Below are 22,611 nucleotides of genomic sequence, written 5' to 3'. Positions count from 1 at the left end.
TACCCAACCAGCCTGCCCTAGTCAGCACCCCTGCAATGCAGCTCCCACCTTGCCACATTTTGTTGGTGGCCCAGAACCAGACTAGCACCCCTCAAGTTAGCTACTCCCTCTCCACACTCAGCCGATGGCCTCTGCCAGGATAGGTGCCCCTCCTAGAGTGGCTCCCAACTTACCACACCCAGTTGGCATCCTTGAATCAGACAGGTGCCTCTCCAAAGTGGCTCCCAACCCAGGGGCAGCCCTACCCACCAGTGCACCCAGAACAATCATGGCACCACCAAAATAAAGGCCACATGCAGGCTACATGGGGGACACATCTGGAACACCAGGATCTAGTAACGAGGAGGGATTGCCTTCCTAGGCCCCAACTTTCTACATAAGGCCACTCCTTCAAGACCAGGAGACATAACTGATCTACCTAACACATAAACACAGAGAAGTAGGATAAATGAGGAAACAGAGAAATATGGTCAAACAAAAGAACAAGACAAAACCTTAGAAAAAGGATGAAATGAAATTGAGATAATTAATCTATCTAATAAAGAGTTAAAAGCTATGGTCATAAAGATGCTCACCAAAATCAGGAGAAAACTGAATTAACACAGTGAGAACTTTAACAATGTAATAGAAAATATAAAAAAGAACCACTTAGAGGTGAAGAATACTATAACTAGAATGAAAAACACACTAAATTGACAGCAGATGAGCTGATTCAGAAGGACAGATCAGTGAACTGGAAGACAGAGTAGTGGAAATCCCCTAATCAGAACAGCAAATTAATTAATTAATTAATTTAAAAAGAATTTTAAAAAGACACGATAGTTTAAGAAATCTCTGGGACAACTTCAAGCATACTAACATCCACATTATATGGGTCCCAGCAGGAGAAGAGAGACAGAAAGGGACAGAAAACTTATATGAAGAAACAATGGCTGAAAACTTGCCTAACCTGAAGAAAGAAACAGATGTCCAGGTACAGGAAGCAGAGTCCCAAATAAGATGAACCAAAGAGACACATTCCAAGACACATTATAATGAAAATGTCAAAAGTTAAACACACAATCTTAAAGGCAATAAGAGGAAAACAACTAGTAATGTATAAGGAAATTTTCTGCAGGAACATTACAGGCCACAAAGAACTGGAACAATATACTTAAAGTACTAAAAGGAAAAAACTTACAAGAATATGCTAACTGCAAGGTTATTATTCAGATTTGGAGAGATAAAGAGTTCCCCAGAGAGGCAAAAGCTAAAGGTGTTCATCACCACTAACCTGCTTGTAGAAGAAAGGTTAAAGGAACTTCTTTCAGCAAAAAAGAAAACGCCATAACTACCAATAAGGAAATACATGAAACAAACAATCTCACTGGTAAACACAAAAATATAGTGCAGATAGTGGATCAATGACTTACAAAGCTAATATGAATCTTAAAAAAAAAAGGTAGTAAAATCAACTATGTCTACAATAATTAGTTAAGGGATACACAAAATAAAAAGATGTAAGATACGCTATCAAAACTCAGAAACCTATAAGAGATACACAAAAAATAAAGAGAAAAGAATCCAAGTGTAACACTAAAGATAGTCATAAAATCACAAAGGGAGAAAACAAGAGAAGAAGAAAGGAACAGAGAGGAATTATAAAAACAAGAAAACAATCAACAAAATGATGATAAGTACATATGTATCATTACTTTAAATGAACTAAATGCTCTAATAAAAATACATAGAGTTGCTGAATGAACACAAAAACAAGACCCATCTATATAATGCCTGCAGGAGACACACTTCAGATCTGAAGATACACAAAGACTGAAAGTGAGGGAAAGGAAAACGTATTATATGCAAATGGAAACAAAAAGAAAGCTGGGGTAGCAATACCTATGTCAGACAAAACAGACATAAAAACAAGGTTCTAAAAGAGATTTTTAAAAGGATATTGCATAATGATACAGGGATCAATCCAACAAGATGATATAACACTTTAAAATACTAATGCACCCAAAATAGCAGACCTAAATAAAAAAAGAATATTAACAGACATAGAAAGAGAAACTGACAGTAAAACAATATAGTAAGGGACTCTAATACACCACTTACAGCAAAAGATAAATCATTCAGACAGAAAATCAATAAGGAAACACTGGCCTTGAATGATATATTAGACCAATAAACTTAATAGATATATAGAGAACATTCCATCAAAAACAGCAAAGTACACATTGTTTTCAAGTGTATATGGAACATTCTCCAGCATACAACACATGTTAGACCACAAAACAAATCTCAATAATTTGAAGAAGATTTAAATCATGTGAAACATCATTTCTAACCACAACAGTATGTATGAGACTAGAAATCAACTACAATTATTTTTAAAACTGAAAAAAAGAAAACCAGATGGAGTCTAAACAATATGCTACACAAAAACCAATGGGTCACTAAAAATATGAAAGAGGCAATAAAAAAAATACCTGGGGACAAATGAAAATGGAAGCATAACATTACAAAATCAATGTGAGGCAGCAAAAGCAGTGCTAAGAGGGAAGTTTATAGTAATACAGACCTACCTCAAAAAGCAAGAAAAATATTTTTTAAAACCCATTATATTCTTATACCTAAAGGAACTACAAAAAAAAAAGAAGAAGAAACAAAGCTCAAAGTTAGAAGGAAGGAAATAAAAAAGATCAGAGAAGAAATAAGTGAAACAGAGACCAAAAAAACAATAAAAAACATCAATGAAACTAAGAGCTGGTTCTTTGAAAAGATAAACAAAATTGATAAACCTTTAGCCAGACTCATCAAGAGATAGAAAGAACCCAAATAAATAAAATCAGAAATGAAAGAGAAGTTGCCTCTGACACCACAGAAATACAAAGGATCATAAGAAACTACCAAAATGGACAATCTGGATGAAATGGATAAATTCCTAGAAATGTACAATCTTCCAAGACTGAATCAGGAAGAAATAGATAATATGAACAGACCAATTATCAGTAAAGAAAGTGAATCAGTGCTAAAAAAAAAAAAAAAAAAAAAAAAAAAAAAAAAAATCTCAACAAACAAAAGTCCAGAACAAGACAGCTGTACATATGAATTTTACCAATCATTTAAAGAAAAGTTAACACTTAACCTTCTCAAACTATTCCAAAAAATTGAAGAAGAAGGAACGCTTCCAAACTCTTTCAACAAGGTCGGTATCATCCTGATACCAAAACCAGATAAAAACATCACACAAAAAAAGAAACTTACAGTCTAATACACTTGATGAACATAGATGCAAAAATCCTCAATGAAATATTAGCAAACCAAAGTCAACAATACATTAAAAGGATCATACATTATGATCAAGTGGGATTTATTCCAGGGACTCAAGGAGGGTTCAGAAAGGCTATCATCAAAAAGACAAAATATAACGGGTGTTGGTGAGGATGTGGAGAAAAGGAAACCCTTGTTCACTGTTGGTAGGAGTATAAACTGGTAGAGCCACTATGGAAAACAGTATGGAAATTTCTCAAAAAATTAAAAATAGAACTACCATATGATCCAGCAACTCCACTTCTGGGTATTTACCCAAGGAAAATAAAAACACTAATTGGAAAAGATATATGCACCTCAATGTGTATTGCAGCACTATTTACAGTAGCCAAGATATGGAAGCAACCTAAATGTCTGTTGATAGATGAATAGATAAAGAAGATGTGATATACATGTATATCACATATATACAGTGGAATATTGCTCAACCATAAGAAATAATGAAATCTTGCCATTTGGGACAAACTAGGTGAGCCTAGGGGGTATTATGCTAGCTGGAGTAAGTCAGATAAAGACAAATGCCTTATGACTTCACTTACAAAACTAATTAACTAAACTAAAACAGACTCATAGGTACAGAGAACAAATGGATGGCTGCCAGACAGAAGAGGAGTAAGGGGATAGGTGAAATAATTGAAGGGGATTAAGAGGTACAAACTTTCTGTTATCAAATAAATAAGTCACTGGGGATGTAATACACAGAATAAGGAATATATTGTGTCTAAAATATAAAATAATATTGTATTAATTTTAAATATTGACATCTGGTAACTAGACTTATCATGGTGATCATCTCATAATATATGTAAATGTTGAATCACTATGTTGTGCACCTGAAACTAATATAATATTGTATGTCAATTACACTTTAATTTTTAAAAAGCTGATCAAAACTACACACAAGCCACCAGACTTTAGACTTCTGTTCAACAGTTCTGTACCCCAGTGTGCAGAATCATAACCTAACTCCACTTATTTGATGATCAGCACCCTGAATTCTCCTCCATTGCCTAGTCTGATTTATTTCTGTGCTATTTTCAGTTTCTCTGAGGCTCTCTTGTGATTTTGCTTCATTGACTCAGACAGTCTTGGTTTCTCTCTTTCTATAAATTACCTTTCTTCACACTTAAATTATTGAATTGCTCCAAAGGGAAGGCCTTCCTGCCAGGAGCTCTCCACTGGCATCCTTATGGAGGAAGCCAGTCTCTGCATCATGAGCTTCTGTTCCATCCTCAAGCTACAGCAACATGTACTGCTGCTAAAACAATTCCAAATCTGCCTCAAGGTAATTGACATTTTTGAGCGGGGAGTTGAAATTGTTCTACACTATCTTTGTCACACCTGCCTCTTGCTATCCACGGTCTCATTCCCAATTTACTCATAGCAGAAGAAGTCAGAACCCAAAACATTCATCTTCCATTGTTTAGTAATGATTGGGATTACAGTGCCTTAAAGAAAGGAAACCAAGCCTTGTCCTTTCTCTATATTTTGTCCTCTCTGATGCAGTAAAACTAACTGGGTGCAGATTTCTACTTAGGGAATATTTTCACTTAGGATTAGTAGGTGGATGAGTAGACCCACAGTCTGACCTGAAGAAATAGCATATCTCTCTTCAGCATGTGGTTTCAAAATTTAGATTCAGGGAAAAGTTGGAGAATGTACTTTAGTCTCAAGGCCTAAACTGAATTTCTCAACATAGCTTTTATCGGAGCTCTATATTCTCCACCAGCGAAAATCCCAACTCCTTCATCTGCTTCCTCTTTTTAAACTATTTTACCTTTTAAATTATATTCCTAGCATCAGAGGAAGAGGTCTCCATACAACACCTGATATGAATATTGAATTTACTGCTTTATAAGCAAGTCAGAGCTATGCTTGGAAAGTTAAGTCTTCCTGAGCAAAGCAAAGAGTTGGTCTTACATAAGGTTTGACACCATGGAGTTCAAGAAAAATTCATTTTCCCTTAGAAATTTCTAAGTCTTCTAATGTTTTCTAGAAATTTCTAGTATCCAGTAGTGCCAATGAGAAATCTCATACCAATCTAATGCTTCTTTATTTATAGGCAATTTTTTCCACCTCTGGAAGCTTTTAGTATTTTTCTCTTTAATTTTAATGTTCTGATATTTAAACAGTTTGCTAGGTTTGGGTTTTCTCTTACTTATCTTGTTCACATTTGGTGACCTTTTTAAATCTAAAGACTTGTGCATTTCTTCAGCTCTATAAAAAAGGTTTCTCTATAGTTTTAATTAATTTATCTCCTTCGTCTTCTCTATTCTCTCCTTTGGGAACTTATCTAGCTTTTGTTAGAACTTCTAGATCTATCTTTCATGTCTTACCTTTTTTACCATCAATCCTCTTACCACGTCTTGCATGCTTTTATATTTCTTGTCCTTCTGTGTTATATTCTGGGAGAATTCTTCAGCTTACTAATTCTCTCTTCAGTTTTGTCCATTCTGTAATGTAGCTAAACTCATAACTTTTTTTGTTTTTATTGTTGTTGCTATTTTATTTTTGATTTTTGGATGGTTAAAATTTTTATCTCGAAGTCTCTAGTTGATTCTCTTTCACAATTAACATTCTAAGTAACATAAAATGGCTTCCCTCTCTTATCTCCTTGAAGATATAAATCTTTTATAAAAATTGTTGTCTGTTTTGTTCAGTTTATTTCCTCAGGTATTAGTTTTTGTTTTCTTTAATGCTTCTCATAGTGCTGATTTTGCACAATTGTTTGAAAATCTTTGGCTTGTGTGATCATCATTGTATTGAAATTCTCCATAACTTCAGTAGATCAGCTGTATACAAAGGGAGATAATAAATGTGGTCTACCTTAGGGATGGAAGTATTTTATAATCAACATTGCTTACTATCAGCACATAGTGACAATAAAATGACTGATTTTTAGTTATGTATATTTTTTTAATTCTCTGCAGACATTGCCCCCCTTAATTGCCATCACCTGGGGAAGATCAGTCCCACTAAACCCTCTCTCACTCCACCTCCTCAATTCATCCCACCACGTGATAAGCCATTGCTCTGGATTCTGTCCCATTTACTGTCTTCTTTCTACAGTGATTGTGGGGAAAAACATTGCTAAGAAAATAAAAATAGATAAACGACAAGGATTACAGTAAAGCACTATGAATTATACCCAATATCTTGTAATAACCTATAATGGAATATCTGAAATTACATCAGCCAAAAAACTGAATCACTATGCTGTACACCTGAAGCTAACACAATTTTGTAAATAAATTATACTTTAATTAAAAAATTGCTAAGGGTATAACACTAACTCATTATCTGGGCATATAGTCCCCTATTCCCTCTGAGTTTTGCCAAATATCTGGGATACAGCTCTGCTTCTCCAGTCCAAAGCCCATATTACTGTCCCACCCTAGAGACAATTGCTTCTGCTTTCATCCATTCCATGCAGATTTGGTGAGAAAGAAGTCAACCTACTTCACTTACTGTGAACACTGTTCCTCATATAATCACCCTAATGGTAGACTGTGGCTCTTGAACCACCCTCTTCAAGGGTAGAGTACTTCCAGAACCCTTCTCACTTTGCAAGAAACATCTGTGAGTGTTTTAGGTAGTCGTTTTCTTCATTAATAATAACAACAGTGGCCTGTTCTAAGAGCTTCACAATTTGTGAGAATTTGTGAGAATTAAATGAGTTAATGAGTACATGAAGCCATGTACCTTCTGCCACTAAGAAACTTCTCACATTTCCTATTTTCCAGCTAGCAATTTCCTGTTTTCCATCACTGTAGATTTTCTTAATCATCTTTTCTGTCATTTCTAGAGATTTATGGCATTCAGCCTATTATCTTGATCTAATTTTTTATCTGCTTCTTAAAATAGCTTTACCCTTTTTTTTTTTCTAGACATGTAAGCATTCTGTAATAGTCTGCTCAGGCTGTCATAACAAAATACCACAGACTGGGCAGCTTAAACAACAGAAATTTATTTTCTCACAGTTCTGGAAGATAGAAGTCCAGATCAAAGGGCTGTCATAGTTTGTTAAGACTTCTTTTCCTGGCTTGTAGACAGCTACCTTCTTATTATGTCCTCACTTGGCCTTTCTTCTGTAAATATACAGAGAGAGAGAGAGAGCTCTCTGGTGTCTCTTCCTTTTCTTATAAGGACACCAATCCTGTTGGATTAGGATCTCACCCTTATGACCCTATTTAACTTTAATTACCTCCTTAAAGGTCCCATCCCCAAATAGTCACATTGGGTGTTATGATATCAACATATGAATTTGGGGGGGACAATATTCAGTCCATAGCACATTCTAACAGATCAATTCTTAAAAGAGCAATTTACTCAGAGGAAGTTAATAAGTAAGAACAAATGTAAGGGCACATATAAAATGAAAGAGAGGGATATTAACTAAAGAATCTTCAAAGTGAATACAGAGTATGGTATCTTTCCTGATGAAAACTAGTGTGCAAAAATATCTGTAGCATAAATGAATGCGACATTCAAAATGCACCTCAACTTCCCCAAGACACCAATTTTCAGGAACATTTTTGAACGTATTCTTTGACTCATTCAGGCTGGTATTGTATAAAAGAAATTATAAAAACATAGTTGTTGCTTACTTTACTCTCAAACCTGAAACTCTTTAGGGAATTTAAGATGTTTATTAAAATGAAATATATTAGTATTAAGACTATTTCATGTTGATATTGATATGCTATAAAAGAAACCCAAATTCTCTTTCCAATTGGGTAAAGATTTGGAAAGGGTTACTATTCTTATATTGTTGATGTGTTTGTATGTGTATATGTGTGCATATACGTGTACATATGGCACTTATGGATATAAATTTAAAATCTATGTGGCAATATTTTTGTAACTTTTTGGTGACTTTAGTCTTAAGTAGTCACTCAACTTTTAACAAACTTAGGCACCACCACACTTATTATGGACCATTAGAATGTGATTCATAACAATAAAAATAAGCGTTATGTACACTATCTCCAGCACTTACAGTTTAACAGAAGAAGAGATCTAGAGAGTAGACTGCTGGAAGAGGTTTGCAAACAAGATTTGTAGCCATAAATGTATCATAGGCTGTTCTACACAGATCAAGAATGATTTAGGTTAGGAAATTGTGGATCATAATATCCATATGTACATTATCATATGTACAAATTAATGTGTACAAACTATACCATATGTAGAAGTGAAATGTGACAATCAACTCAAAATTTTCACAGTATTTAGAGGTAAATGTGAGAAGACAGCAAGGTGAGAATTGGTTAAGTTATATATAAACGACCCAAGTTTTTGCTTAAAATTTGTAGGTTTTATGATAGAGCACAAGATACATTGATAAAAATTAGAATTTTGTGCAAATTTCAAGTATTTTTGTTCAGAAATTTAATCCTACAAAAATTTTCACTTATTCAAATCAGGTTTCTTTTCTTCAAATGTAACTTTTGAGGACATCTCTCTAAATTTATCATTAATTAATACAAATACAAGACTGAAAAAACTGACCTGCTCTTCTCCCCGTCCCAAACTTCCCAAATTAGAAAATAATATTCTTTTTTATTGAAATATAGTTGCTGTACAATATTATGTTATTTTTAAGTATACTACATGGAGATTTGACATTTTCATAAATTATGAAATAATCACCACCATAAGTCTGGTAGCCATCTATCCCCTGATAAAGTTATTAAATATTATTGACCATATTTATTATGATGTATATTACATCATGTGTCTTATTTATATTATAACTGGAAGTCTGTACCTCTTAAGCCCTTTCATCAGTTTTACCCACCCCTACCTCTTCCCTTCTGGCAACCACCCATTTGTTCTCTGTATCTATGAGCCTGTTATACTTTTGTTTTGTTTATTTGTTTTTAGAATCCACATATAATTGGGATCATACATTATTTGTCTTCTTCTAGCTGATTTATCTCACTTAGGGTAATGCTCTAGATCCATCCATGTTGAAAAAAATGACAATATTTTATTTTTTATGTCTGAATAATATCATATATATATATATATATATATATATATATATATATATATATATACCACATCTTTATCCATTTGTCTACCAATGGACACTTAGGTTGCTTCAAAATCTTGGCTACTGTAAATAATGCTACAATATACATTGGTGTGCATATACCTTTTCCAATTAGTGTTTTATTTTCTTTGGGCAAATACCCAGAAGTGGAGTCTCTTGATCATATAGTAGTTCTATTTTTAAGTTTTTGAGAAACCTGTTGCTCTTTTCCATAGTGGCTGCATCAATTTACACTTTCATGAACAGTGCAGGAGGTTTCCCTTTTCTTCTCATCCTCACCTACTCCTGTAATTTTTTAATAGCCATTGTGATGAGTGTGAGGTGATATCTCATTGTGGATTTGATTTGGAGTTCCCTGATGATTACTAATGTTGAGCAACTTTTCATGTGTCTTTTGGTTATCAGTATGTCTTCTTTAGAAAAATGTCTATTCAGATCCTACACCCATTTTTTAATCAGGTTTTTTTGTGTTTTTGATGTTGAGCTGTATGAGCTCATTTTATAGTTTGGATATTAATCCCTTATTGGATATATTGTTTGCAAATATATTCTCCCCATCAGTAAGCTGAATTTTTATTTTGTTGCTAGTTTCCTTTCCTGTGCAAAAGCTTTATAGTTCGATGTAGTCGCATCTGTTTATTTTTGCTTTTGTTCTCCTTGCCTGAGGAGACAGATCCAAAAAATATTGCTAAAACCAATGTCAAAGGGCATGCTGCTTATGTTTTCTTCCAGGAGTTTTGTGGTTTCAGGTCTTACATTTAATTATTTAATACATTATGAGTTTATTTTTGTATATGGTGTGGGGAAGTAGTGCAGTTTGATTCTTTTGCATGTAGCTGTCCAGTTTTCCCAACACCATTTATGAAAGAGTTTTCCATTGTATAGTCTTGTTTCCATTGTCATATTTAATTGACCATATACATGTGGGTTTATTTCTGGGGTCTTTATTTTGTTCCATTGTTCTATGTGTCTGTTTTTGGTCAGTACCATAATGTTTTCATTACACTAGCTTTGTTATAAAGTTTGAAATCAGAAAGCATGATAAATTCATCATTTCTCTTTTTCAGGATTGCTTTGGCTGTTAGAGATCTTTTGTGTTTCCATACAAATTTTAGAATGATTTCTTCTAGTTTTGTGAAAAATGACATTGATATTTTGAGTACCAGATTTTTGCCTCCTTGGTAGGATTTTTTTCATGGGTATCTTTTTTTTTTTTTGGATGCAGTAGTGACTGGGATTGTTTTCTTAATTCTCTTTCTGAGAGTTCATTATTAGTGTTTAGAAATGCAACAGATTTTTGTATATTAACTATGTATCCTACAACTTTACTGAATTCATTTATTAGTTCTAATAGTTTTTTGCTGGTGTCAAACATTTTCTATATATATTACCATGTCATTTTCAAAAAGTGACAGTTTTACTTCTTCCTTTCAAATTTGAAAGTTTTAATTTATTTCTTGTCTGATTGCTGTGACTAGGACTTCCAATGCTATGTTGAATAAAAGTGGCAAGAGTATACTTATCGTGCTCCTGAACTTAGAGGAAAGACTTTCAGCTTTTCACCATTGAGTAAGATGTTGGGTGTGGATTTGTCATACATAGCCTTTTTCATGTTGAGGTATGTTCCTTCTTTACCCACGTTGTTGAGAGTTTTTATCATAAATATCTTGTCCTGGACTTTTGTTCATTGGGATTTTTTAGTACAGACTCACTTTCATTATTGATAATTGCTCTGTTCATATTTATCTATTTCTTCTTGATTCACTCTTGGAAGATTGTACATTTCTAGGAATTTATCCATTTCTTCCAGATTTTTCTTTTTATTGGTGTATAATTGTTCATTTATGATCCTTTGTATTTCTGCAGTATCAAAGGAAACTTCTTTCATTTCTGATTTTATTTATTTATTTTATTTTATTTTATTTTATTTATTCTGATTTTATTTACTTATTTCTCTTTATTTCTTGATGAGTCTGGCTAAAGGTTTGTCAATTTTTATTTTTTCAAAGAACCAGCTCTTAGTTTCATTGATCTTTTCTATTTATTTATTTATTTGTTTGTTTGTTTGTTTGTTTGTTTTTTGGTTTCTCATTTATTTCTTCTCTGAACTTTATTATTCCCTTCATTCTAAATTTGAGCTTTGTTTGTTTTTGTTTTCTCTAGTTCTTTAGATTTAGAGTGTTATTTGAGATTTTTCTTGCTTTCTGAGGTAGGTCTGTATCTCTATATACTTCCTTCTTAGAACTGCTTTTGCTGCCTGCCATTAATTTTGGAATGTTGTGTTTTCATTTTCATTTGTCTTCAGGTATTTTTTTTATTTTCTCTTGGCTATTTTTAGTGACCCATTGGTTGTTTAGTAGCATATTGTTTAGACTTCAAGTGTTTGTGTGTTTTACATTTTTTAAAATTGTAGTTGATTTCTAGTCTTATACTGTTGTGGTCACCAGAGATATATGCTCTAAGCATGCCCCATGTGGGCTGTGAACCCCCGTCTGTTGTGGTAGGTCTGACTTCTGTGGGCACGATCTTAAGCAAGGCTTTCCCCAGCCCACTTGACTGCAAGGCCTTGCTTCATACAGTGACCGTGGCCCAGTGGTAGGTGGGGCGGATCCCCACATGCCTGGTTGCTAAGCCTGGGGTCATGGGGCCACAAGACTGGTACCAGCATGCCAGTGGTCACAGCCAGATACCTTCATGGATAAGAGGCAGTGGGTCTGGTGCCAGTCCACTGGTAGGCAGGTAAGCCCCCAGTGCTAATATGCTAGTGGGAGGATTCCTAAATGACACTTTCCAGCACCAGTGTCCACACAGTGCAACAAGTTCCCAAAAATGGCTGCAGCCAGCATTTCCATCCCCAGGGGGAGCCCCAGTTGCCATCTGCCTCTCCAGGAGGCTTTTCAAGATAAGCAAGGGGATCTGACCCATATTCCTCTTAAACTATTGCCTCTGTGCCAAGACACGTAGAGAGTGAGATTTTACATGCACCTTTTTAGAGCAGAGTCATTGTTTCCTGTAGCCTTCTGACTCTCCCAAACATAAGCCCCACTGGTTTTCAAAGCTGGACGCTACAAGCATTCATCTCCCCAATTCAGGACCACCAGTCTGAGGAGCCCAATTTGGGGCTCAGATCCCTCACTTGGGGAGGACCTCTGTGATTGTGATATTCCTCCCATTTGTGGATCACTGACCCAGGAATGTAGGTCCTAACTATACCATGTCTCCACCCCTCCTACCCATCTTGTTGTGGTCCCATCTTTATATCTTTAGTTGTAAAATTATTTCTGCTAGTCTTCAGGTCTTTCTCATACATAGTTGCTCTATTAGATAGTTGCTCATAGATAGTTGTAATTGGGATGTACCAGTGGGAGGAGGTGAATTCAAGGTCTTCCTACTCCTCCATTTTGGTCACACCTTTCCTGGAGTATAATTTTCTTTACTTAATTCCTGTCTGTTATTCAAGACAGAAATAACAGGTTTTAAAGACTTTGACCAACTGGAATTTTTTTAATGAGTTAAGTCATTGAAAAAATGAATTAATTCTTAATTAGGCATTAATTAAGAAGAATCTAGCAAAGTTAGTAAAAGCCAAAAATTATTCAAGAAGATCTTATTATAAGAAATAAATACTACTTTTAAATGAATTTAGGAACTAATGAATGGAAATCTAAAATATTATTTAGAGAACAAAGGCAGGTTCTAAGTACTTCTTTACAAAATACTTGTTAAGACAAATGAAGAGAAAAATGACAAAATTTGATGACATTACACTTTTCCCCAACCAATTTTCTTAAAACTTACCAATGAAATCTTACTTGTTGAACTTAAAGTCCTCCCCTAGTCCCCATCTTACTCACTTTGTGTACTGACTTCTTTTGTCAAACTATTACCTTCCCCAACTTCTGCGATATTTTTCTCTGTCAGCTTTACCTCTCTCTCTGCTACTTCTCCATTCCTTTACTTGTGCTACTCCTTAAATGTCAGCAAACTCCAAGGTTATGGCCTCCCAATCTTATGTTGTTCTGTATAATTTCCACCATCTCCTCTAGATAGATGATTCCTAGTTCAACATCTCCAGTTCAGTCTCCCCTACTGATAGGGGAGACTCCCTTCTCAACTGCCTGATATAATGAATGTATTATTTATTCACACCTCAAGTTTACCATATACTAATATATTTCTATTTATCTTACAACTTATGTCTCCATCTGAGTTACCCGTGTGGTATCACAATCATCCACTTTGCTAATTCTATTAGCTTCCTAGGGCTGCCATAACAACTTACCACAAACTGAGTGGCTTAATACAACAGAAATTTATTCTCACAATTCTGGAGTCTAGAAGCCTGAAATCGAGGTATTGGCAAGGTTGGCCCTTCTGGAAGTTCTGATGGAGAATCTGTTCCATGCCTTTCTCTTAGCTTCTGGTCATTGCCAGCAATCCTTGGTGTTTCTTCAATTGTAGAGTCATCACTCCGATCTCTGCCTCTGTGGACACATGGCACTCTCCCTGTGTGTTTCTTCTATGTTTTCATTTGGCCTTCTCATAAGGAAGGACTCCAGTCATTAGATTAAAGGCCCACTCTACTCCAGTATGACCTCATCTTAACTTAGTTACATCTGTAAAGACGTTATTTCCAACGACAGTCACATTCTGAGGTTCTGGATGGACATGAATTTCGGCAGAACACTATTCAATGTAGTACATTTACCAAACTTGACATTTCCTGCTGTTACATTAATCCACATATTTTAACTCAACTCTCTTCCCTCTTCAACTCACACTTCTTCCTCACCAAAACTAATTATCATCTTTCTTTTTTCAATTACTTTCTAAAACATAGCTAAAACTGTACCTCTTCTTAGAATTCGGTTATGGTTCCTCATTGGTCTCAACGGAAATTTCAAGCCAAATTATAGGTGATTGGAGATCCTATATTAAAAGGTTTGCACATTTATTGTCCTCTACAAGGCAGCAGCTAACACATCTTTTCTCAGTCTTTTTCCGTCTTCTTGAATATCTTCCCTTTACATTATTAAAGTATCATTCCTCCTCCTCTGACCACCACCTTCTCATTTTGCCCCATCAGAATTTGTCATCAATTTGTGTTATACTAAATCAACAATCTTAACCTAGAGAACACGTATCACAAGGTGTACATGAAAACTTTCCTGGAGTCCTAATAAACACCAATAGTTTTACAAGAATCAAGTTCAAGATCTACATTTTACGTATGTACTCTTTCTTAAAATATATTCCCGAGTACAGCTGCAGACCACGAGTTTTTTATTTCCTACCTTTCTTTTCCCATGGACTTCTCTCTCACTTTACCAAAGAAGGACCTACTTCTAACCCATCCCAATACTACTATGATACATTGCCCTGGAGTGCAAAAAATTTCTACAGTCCCAAACACAGGGACAATTGTTGATTATGTGATTTTTTTGCCTATATCTGATTGAATTTAGGAAGTAAGGAATACTGTCATAATTATCTTATTTGCTATCAAATGTTTTTAAAAATATGTTTTCTCTGATCCTTATCAGAAAAGAAATAAATTACATTTTAACTACAACTAATTCTTTATTCTTCCATAAGTACATATACAAATTTAAAAAGTTTTGTCCATCTCAATCAGAGATGGCTACCAATAAAACTTTCATGCTTGTTTATCAAAATTTGTAAAATATACTTACTGTTTCCCAAATTCTTCATCAAGGAATTATGAGGAATAATCCTTTTAAAAATATACATTATGAACTAGAATTATCAAATATAGCTTAAATGAAGCATTGTTATATAAAGCATATACCTTTTGTTCCCTCTTATATTCCCATTCGATATTTTGTTTTTTGAAATATATATTTCTTCATCTCCATTTTTTTCATTCACAAAATTACCTGAGGAGAAATACATTCATAACTTCTGTATGTATATAGGTGGGAAAGAAGATAGGCAAGGATTACTGTAGAAAAAGGCTGGAAAAAAAGAAAAGAAGGTGGAATAGATTGACATATTAATGCTCAGCTAATATAAAAAGAAAAATACATAGGTGAAATATAGCTATGGATTAGAAATGCTGACATGCTTTCTCATACAATTTTTAGCATGTTAACTGTGAGGTATGTTTGCACAGTACAAACTAGTGTTATTAATTGGCAATTATATGGTCAAATAGGACTTACAGATAATTCAGGAAAAGAAAAACTTCCTCCTTAAGTCTTAGGGCTTGAATTAGACATTTTGACAGTTTGAATACCTGACTTTACAGTAAATTATTCACCAATCCTCAACTTTACTTTTTACGGATTTTTTTAGTGTATTGAGGTACATCAAATAAGGTCAAAAAAGGTTGGAAGTAGTGGGTTTATTTATTCAATAAACATTTATTGAAAACTTACCTTGTCCTAGATCTTGTGAAATATAAAGAAAACATACAGTTCCTGATCTTGAAAATGTCAGTCTATGATAATGTCAAATATAAACATTGCTTTAAACACCCCATATGCACTGGATCACCAAGATCTTGTCGCCAGAATTGTATTCCTGAATGTTTCCTGGGTATCACAAACAAGGTCCTATCACAGTGTCCTATAAACACCATGAACTGAACACACACACACACACACATACACATATACATGACTCATTTTTTCCATATGCCCACTACATACAAACATCTTCTGAATTCCAATTTATATTAATGTTTTCATATATCTAGTCTCTTGTAATAGTAATCTTTGTGAATTTAGTCACTTGTAATAAAAACTTAGAAATTATTCTTGATTCTTTATTTGGATTTATCCAAAAGATCCAGAAAGTTCAAATTCTTTGATTTCTGCTTCTAAATAAGTTCTTTAGTCCCTCTCTTTTTCCCTCATCCACTCTAACCTAACCTATTAACTTCTTTCCTTGCCTCCATGCATTTACACTGCTCTCTTCAACTCTCCCACTATTGTTACTTTTCCAAAACTTCTATCTGCTTATACCCCTCATTTGCTTAGTATTCTCTATTGGTTCCCTTTAGCCCATAGGTCAATGTTTAAACTACTAAGCAGATCATACAGGGACCATCATAAGCTGACCCCACTCACCTTTCCAGACCTAACCACCATCACTTCTGACACACCCCATGACCTGGTGTCCTCCACGTACACATTGTCTTCCAGTCACACCAAAATACTTGCTGAACATGTCATATTATTTTCACATCTTTGAACATATTGTTCTCAAGGCCTGGAAGGCCCTTATTTCATTTTTCTGTCAAAGGCCTTCTAATCCTTCCAGACTTAGGATGCTTTCTCTGTGAAGCCACTCCTTGATACCCCAGGCCAAGGTCAATGTGAGCATAGCATTTTGTACATATTTTTATTACTTATTATTAGCTACTTATTTACATCCTTGCCTCCCCCATTAAATTATGAACATCCATAGAGCTAGTATCTGTTTAACTTATCTTTCTATTTCCAGTACAAAAAGTAGAAACTCAATAACTGTTTGATGGATGAATAAACTTCTAAGCAGACTAAGGTTTTTAAGCAGAAATTTATGAAATGACATAAATGACAACACATCTTAATCAGAAAAAAGGTTTTCTTGGTTTTGTAGACTGATGCCCTCCTATTTCTGTATTGTGTAAGATGTATCAGATTTTCTTCCACTGTGGCTCCATCTTCTCCATTCTTGAATGGTTTATAGAGCTCTTAGTGGGACACACTTGAAGAATTTTGATGCTGAAACAAGACTTTAGACATTTGAAAGAGGTATAAGTTATACTATGATAATTATAAGAAGAGAGAGAAAAACACCAATGGTTGGGGAATTTGTAAACAATTAGATTTATGATATATTTGTGGACCTGGTGGAAAATGGATATTAGTGGAGAGGGGGTCTTTAAATGGAATCCACAGGTTACCCATTTCCAATGTGAACCGCATGGGTTCCAGCTTGGAAGTGAGATGGAAAGGGCAAATATCGATGTGAGGAGGTGAGAACGTATCGAACTTATGGGGGCCAGTGTAGACCCAGTGTCATACTCAGAAGGAAGGTAGAGAGGAGTTAGAGGTTTGAGGAAAAACTGTGAGGAAACTTAGATCATTATGAAGTATACTAGTTTATACAGTAAGTCCCCTATCTATGAACTTTCAAGTTGCAAACTTTCAAAGAAGTGAACATACGTTCACATGTCCAATCATTCAAGTTAGTTCATGTGTCTGGCGTACATTGTCACATGCATGCATTCTCTACAAGTGGTTGTGCTTTTGTGTATTTTAGTATACAGTATTATATAGAGTACAGTAGTACAGTATCTTTATTTCAAGCCCAGGATGTCTGCAAGCAAGCATAAAAGCAGCGGTGATGTAGCTGTTACTGCTAAGAAGTACCAAGCCATAATGATGGAAACAAAAGTGAAAATAACTGAGAGAGGGGAGTGAGGCAAAAAGATGGTAGACATTGCTCATTTTTATAACATGAATCATTCAACCAGCAGCATGATTCTAAAGAACAAGGACAAGGTCATGGAACATGTGAAGTCTGCTGTCCCAATGATGCTGACAATAATATTGAAGAATCGTGGAAAAGTGATGGAGGAGATGGAGAAACTTCTCCATCCTGTGGATGCAGGATCAGCATCAGCATTGAGTCCTGCTCAGCTTAATGCTGTTTCAAGAGAAAGCTAAAATCCTTTATGAAGACTTGAAGAAGAAACACAGTGAAGAATCAGAAGGCACATCTTTTAATGCCAGCCATGGCTGGTTTCATTGATTCAAGGCTAGAGCCAACATTCACAACATAAAAGTAAGTGGCAAGGCAGCAAGTGCAGATACGGTAGCTGCCCAGGAATTTCCTGAAATGCTTCAAGAAATTATTGATGAAGGCACGTATTTGCCCAAGCAGATTTTTAATGTGAATGTGGCAGGACTGTACTGGAAGGGGATACCAGACCAAAGTTACATCAGTAAGGAGGAAAAGTTGATGCCACCCTATAAAGCAGCAAAGGATAGGCTAATTCTGTTGTTTGGTGGCAATACTTCTGGTGATATGAAGCTGAAGCCTCTCTTAGTTTATCATTCAGAGAACTCAAGAGCCCTTAAAAACATAGCCAAGGGCTCTCTTCCTGTTGTGTGGAAGAATAACCCCAAAGCCTGAGTTACACAGGCCATTTTCCAAGACTAGTTTTTCCACCCTTTATCCCGGAGGTAGAGTAATGTTGCTTGGAGAAGGATGTCCCATTCAACATTCTTTTGCTGCTGGACAATGCTCCGGGCCACCTCCCATTCATGGACGACTTTCATCCCAGCATCAAAGTAGTGAATCTGCCACTGAATACTTCATCGTTCATCCAATCTATGGACCAGGGAGTTATAGGGACTTTCAAGAAATATTTATGTCACACTTTTCATCAGGTAGTAAAGGTGAGTGACAACTCAGGAACAACCTTACAACAATTTTGGAAGGACTATAACATCTACAAGTCCATAAAAAAAAAAAATTGACTTTGCTTGGCATGAGGTTACAGCCGTCACCATGAATGGGGTTTGGAAGAACCTTTGCCCGCAGTTTGGTCGTGATTTTTGTGGATTTGAGAAGGTGGATGAGGAATCCAAAGAGGTCTTCAGCAACTTAGTGACTCTCAGTGAGAAGCTGGAGCTAGATCTGCAAGAGGACAATTTCACTGAGCTCCTTGCTGTGCAACACGAGGAGCTTACTAATGAAGATCTGATGGAATTGGAGGCCCAGAGGAAGGACAAGGAGAGACAAGAGGAAGAAGAAGTAACTGAAGAACGAAAGACATTCACGATGCCGGGAATGACACGGGGATTTTCTTTATTTGAGGAGTCACTGTTAACTTTTGAGGCACAGGACCCGAACATAGAATGGTACATGAAGGTTGAAGCATCCATTCAGAATGCAATCCAGTGTTACCGTGTCATTTATGATGAGAAAAAAGAGCTACTACCCAGACATCACTGGATAATTTTTTCAAAAAGGTAGAAAGAATTGAATCCAGCGAGGAACCAGAACATGTGCAATCAACGTCAGGAGTGAGTGAAATTTCAGCTTGCCCTCTGTCTCCTATTGCTGACAATCCTTCAGCTCTACCTTCTCCCACCTCCTTTCCCTCCTCCAGTCAGTAACTCTTCTTGCCTGTTCACTCGATGCCAGCCCCATATGCCAGCTGATGTACTGTACTACTGTACTTTTCAAGGTACTGTACTGTAAAACTGTAAATGTTTTCTTTATTTTTTGTTTGTTTTTAATGTATTATTTGTGTGAAAAAAAAGTATTATAAACCTAATACAGGACAGTACTATATAGCCAATTGTGTTAGTTGGGTACTTAGGCTAACTTTGTTGGACTTATGAACAAATTGGACTTACAAACACGCTCTTGGAATGGAACTCGTTTGTATGTAGGTGACTTAATGCATGTTATGCTTTATATGTTTTCTTAGAAGGGAAGTTCATTAAAGCACACTAGATATATTAGTTTTCTACTGCTGAATAACAAATTATGGCAATTTTAGAGGCCTAAAACAACACCCATTTACTAGCTCACAGTTCCATAGATCAGAAGTCTGGGTGGGCTTGGCTGGGTTCTCTGCTTAAGGTCTTACACAGCTGATATCAAGCTGTCAGCCAGGTCTGGCTGGGTTCTTACCTGGAGGCACCAAAGAAGAATTTCCTTCTAAGCTCATTCAAATTATTGGCAAAATGCAGTTTTTTATGGTTGCAGGACTGAGGTCCTTGTTTCCTTGTTAACTAACCAAGGATCACTCTCAGCTCCTAGAGGCCTCATGCAATTCTTAGGGGATGGTTTTCTCCTTCAAAGCCCAAAATGGAGAATTTCTCTCAAGTAAAGTTCCACTTGTGCTTCAAATCTCTGACTTTTTCTTCTGTCACCATCTGGAGAAACTCTCTGCTTTTAAAGGGCTCATTTGGTTACATCAGGCCAAGCTATATAATTTCCTTATCTTAAAGTCAACTGAGCCACATAACACAACTAATTATGGGAATAAAATCCACCATATTAATTTTCCCTGGGATTATGCAGGACATGTACACAAAGGAGCCATCTTAGAACTCTGCCTATTTTGTCAACTATAGCTTTTTTTCTTCTCATTATACAGTCTAATGGTAGAACCACAGTCAAGAATACTCATTTGCTATTTCTGGATTCTAATTTTTCAATGGCAAATCTGTATGGCACGAGCACTATTTCCATCAAATTTAATGCTTAAGTTGTTCTATCCAATTGCAGAAAGCAGTTAATAATCTTGGGTATATAAGGAAGGTGAAGAGACTTAATCCCTTCCCTGTATGTTTCTCCTCATGGGTCCAACTCTGTCACCATTTTTTTTTCTCATTTAGTCCAAAAAGCAAACCACTTGGAGCCCCTGTTATTAATGAGTATGCCGATGCCCAGCTACACAACCTAGTGAGGAGATTGCGTCAAAGAACAGATTTCTACAAGAGAAAGTTGGTGGAAGGTGATATGACCTCACCTGAAGGCAGCCCCCAAACTGGTGAGTAGTGTGACCTAAAAGTACCAGGAAGAAGGAGGTTATGAGTGGACATGTATTTTGCAAATGTTTTAGTTTGGGGTTCCCCAAAAGCCACCCCCAAGACAATGATTTAGCTATAAATATTTTATATTGAGGGTGCTCCAGGAGGTGAGAGTGGACAAGACAGACAGAAAAGGGAGTTAAGACAATAAAGGTGTGTTAATGAAGCGTTACTGCTGTGGGCCACTGGGGCTTGAGCCAGCTGAAGATCTGCGTGGATGATGCATCAGAATTATCCTGAAGGAAGAGGAAGCTGGGGTATCAACCCATCAACTCCTGTCCTTTGTTGGCTGAGGTTTGCTGCTGGGGAATGTTGCTAATACTTCAGCATTTTAAGCAAGCCAGCTGGGACAAATCCCCGAGGCAGAGAGATGCAGGAGCCTTCTGCACATGACCTTTGGCCCACAGAATATGCACAGGCCAACAACAATATCTGTTATAGCAAGTTTTATTGTAAATATTAATTAATAATACCCATAATAAACAAAGCACTTAAATAAGAATACAAGAATACTACCTGAGTACACAACAGAGCAAAGGATATCAGTGAACTAGTCACATAAGGAGAGAGGCAATTATCAGTCTATCTAATAATTACAGAAATGTGCTTATGAAAAATTAATAAGTACAATAAAGTAGAGCACAAAAGTGACATATGTCATATATACATAGATACATGGTGTATATATGTATATATAGTATACATATAGTATATAGTATACATATATATACATATATATACCATGATTACATCTATATAAAGTGCTTATAGCCCGCACACCATGATGAAGAGTGGCCCCCACTCGCCGCAACTAGAGAAAGCCCTCGCACAGAAACGAAGACCCATCACAGCCAAAAATTAATTATTTTTAAAAAAATCTTTAATAAAAAAAAAGTTTATAAATGTATAGAAAAAGTAGAGAAGAAAGTGTGTTGTTTAATAACAGATAAATAAAAACAAAATTTTTAATTATGTGGGATAGAGTTGAGGATTTTCTTATAATTCTGTAGGAAGAAAGTTGGATTTTCAAAATAAACTATGTATTATATATAGTTTCTTTTTAAAGAGAAGGGTCTAAAATATGGTCATTATACCTTGATAAAGATTTGTTGAAAAGAATATTTTGAGCTTTACTTACCCATAACTGGAAGGATATAAATGAAGCTAAAGAAGCAAGAAACTAGGGGACTTCCCTGGTGGTCCACTGGTTAAGTCTCTGCCTTCCAATGCAGGGGGTGCCGGTTCAATCCCTGGTCAGGAAGCTGAGTCCCACATGCTTTGCGGCCAAAAAACCAAAACATAAAACAGAAGCAATATTGTAACAAATTCAATAAAGACTTAAAAAAAAAAAGGAAGTATGAAACTGAAATCTGTGGAATGGTGCACATTTGTAATGTTTCTGTTCAATGTAAATCCAAAGCACTAACTGTTTATGCTCCAAAATATGTGGGAATGAAACTTGTATTTAAAATAACCTATTTGTAACATCTTTGGGACACTTAATTTAAACTTTAAACCCGCTATTTATTTCCAAATTTTGATGTTTTCATTACTTGGATATTTTCACAAATGGCAATATTTTAAATGTCATGAAATTCCTCATCTGCCTGTATTGAGAGGGGAAGATTTTAGAATGTTTTGATTCCAAGAAATCCAAGCTTTTTTCTCATT

General features: G+C 35.6%; 1 protein-coding gene across 1 annotated transcript in view; it reads left to right on the top strand.

Moving 5' to 3' along the window:
• Nucleotides 1-22,611, top strand: part of CNGB3 (cyclic nucleotide gated channel subunit beta 3) — a 151,376-nt gene that overhangs the window by 55,093 nt on the left and 73,672 nt on the right. Inside the window, exon 4 of the mRNA XM_060115719.1 lies at nt 20,755-20,900. Within this exon, the coding sequence (XP_059971702.1) occupies nt 20,755-20,900 (146 nt within the window). The remainder of the gene's footprint in view (nt 1-20,754; nt 20,901-22,611) is intronic.

Source organism: Mesoplodon densirostris, chromosome 13 (assembly GCF_025265405.1).
Source record: "Mesoplodon densirostris isolate mMesDen1 chromosome 13, mMesDen1 primary haplotype, whole genome shotgun sequence".
NCBI lineage: Eukaryota > Metazoa > Chordata > Mammalia > Artiodactyla > Ziphiidae > Mesoplodon > Mesoplodon densirostris.
The sequence above is the reverse complement of the archived record's forward strand: the minus strand, read 5'-3'. Positions and strand labels throughout refer to the sequence as shown.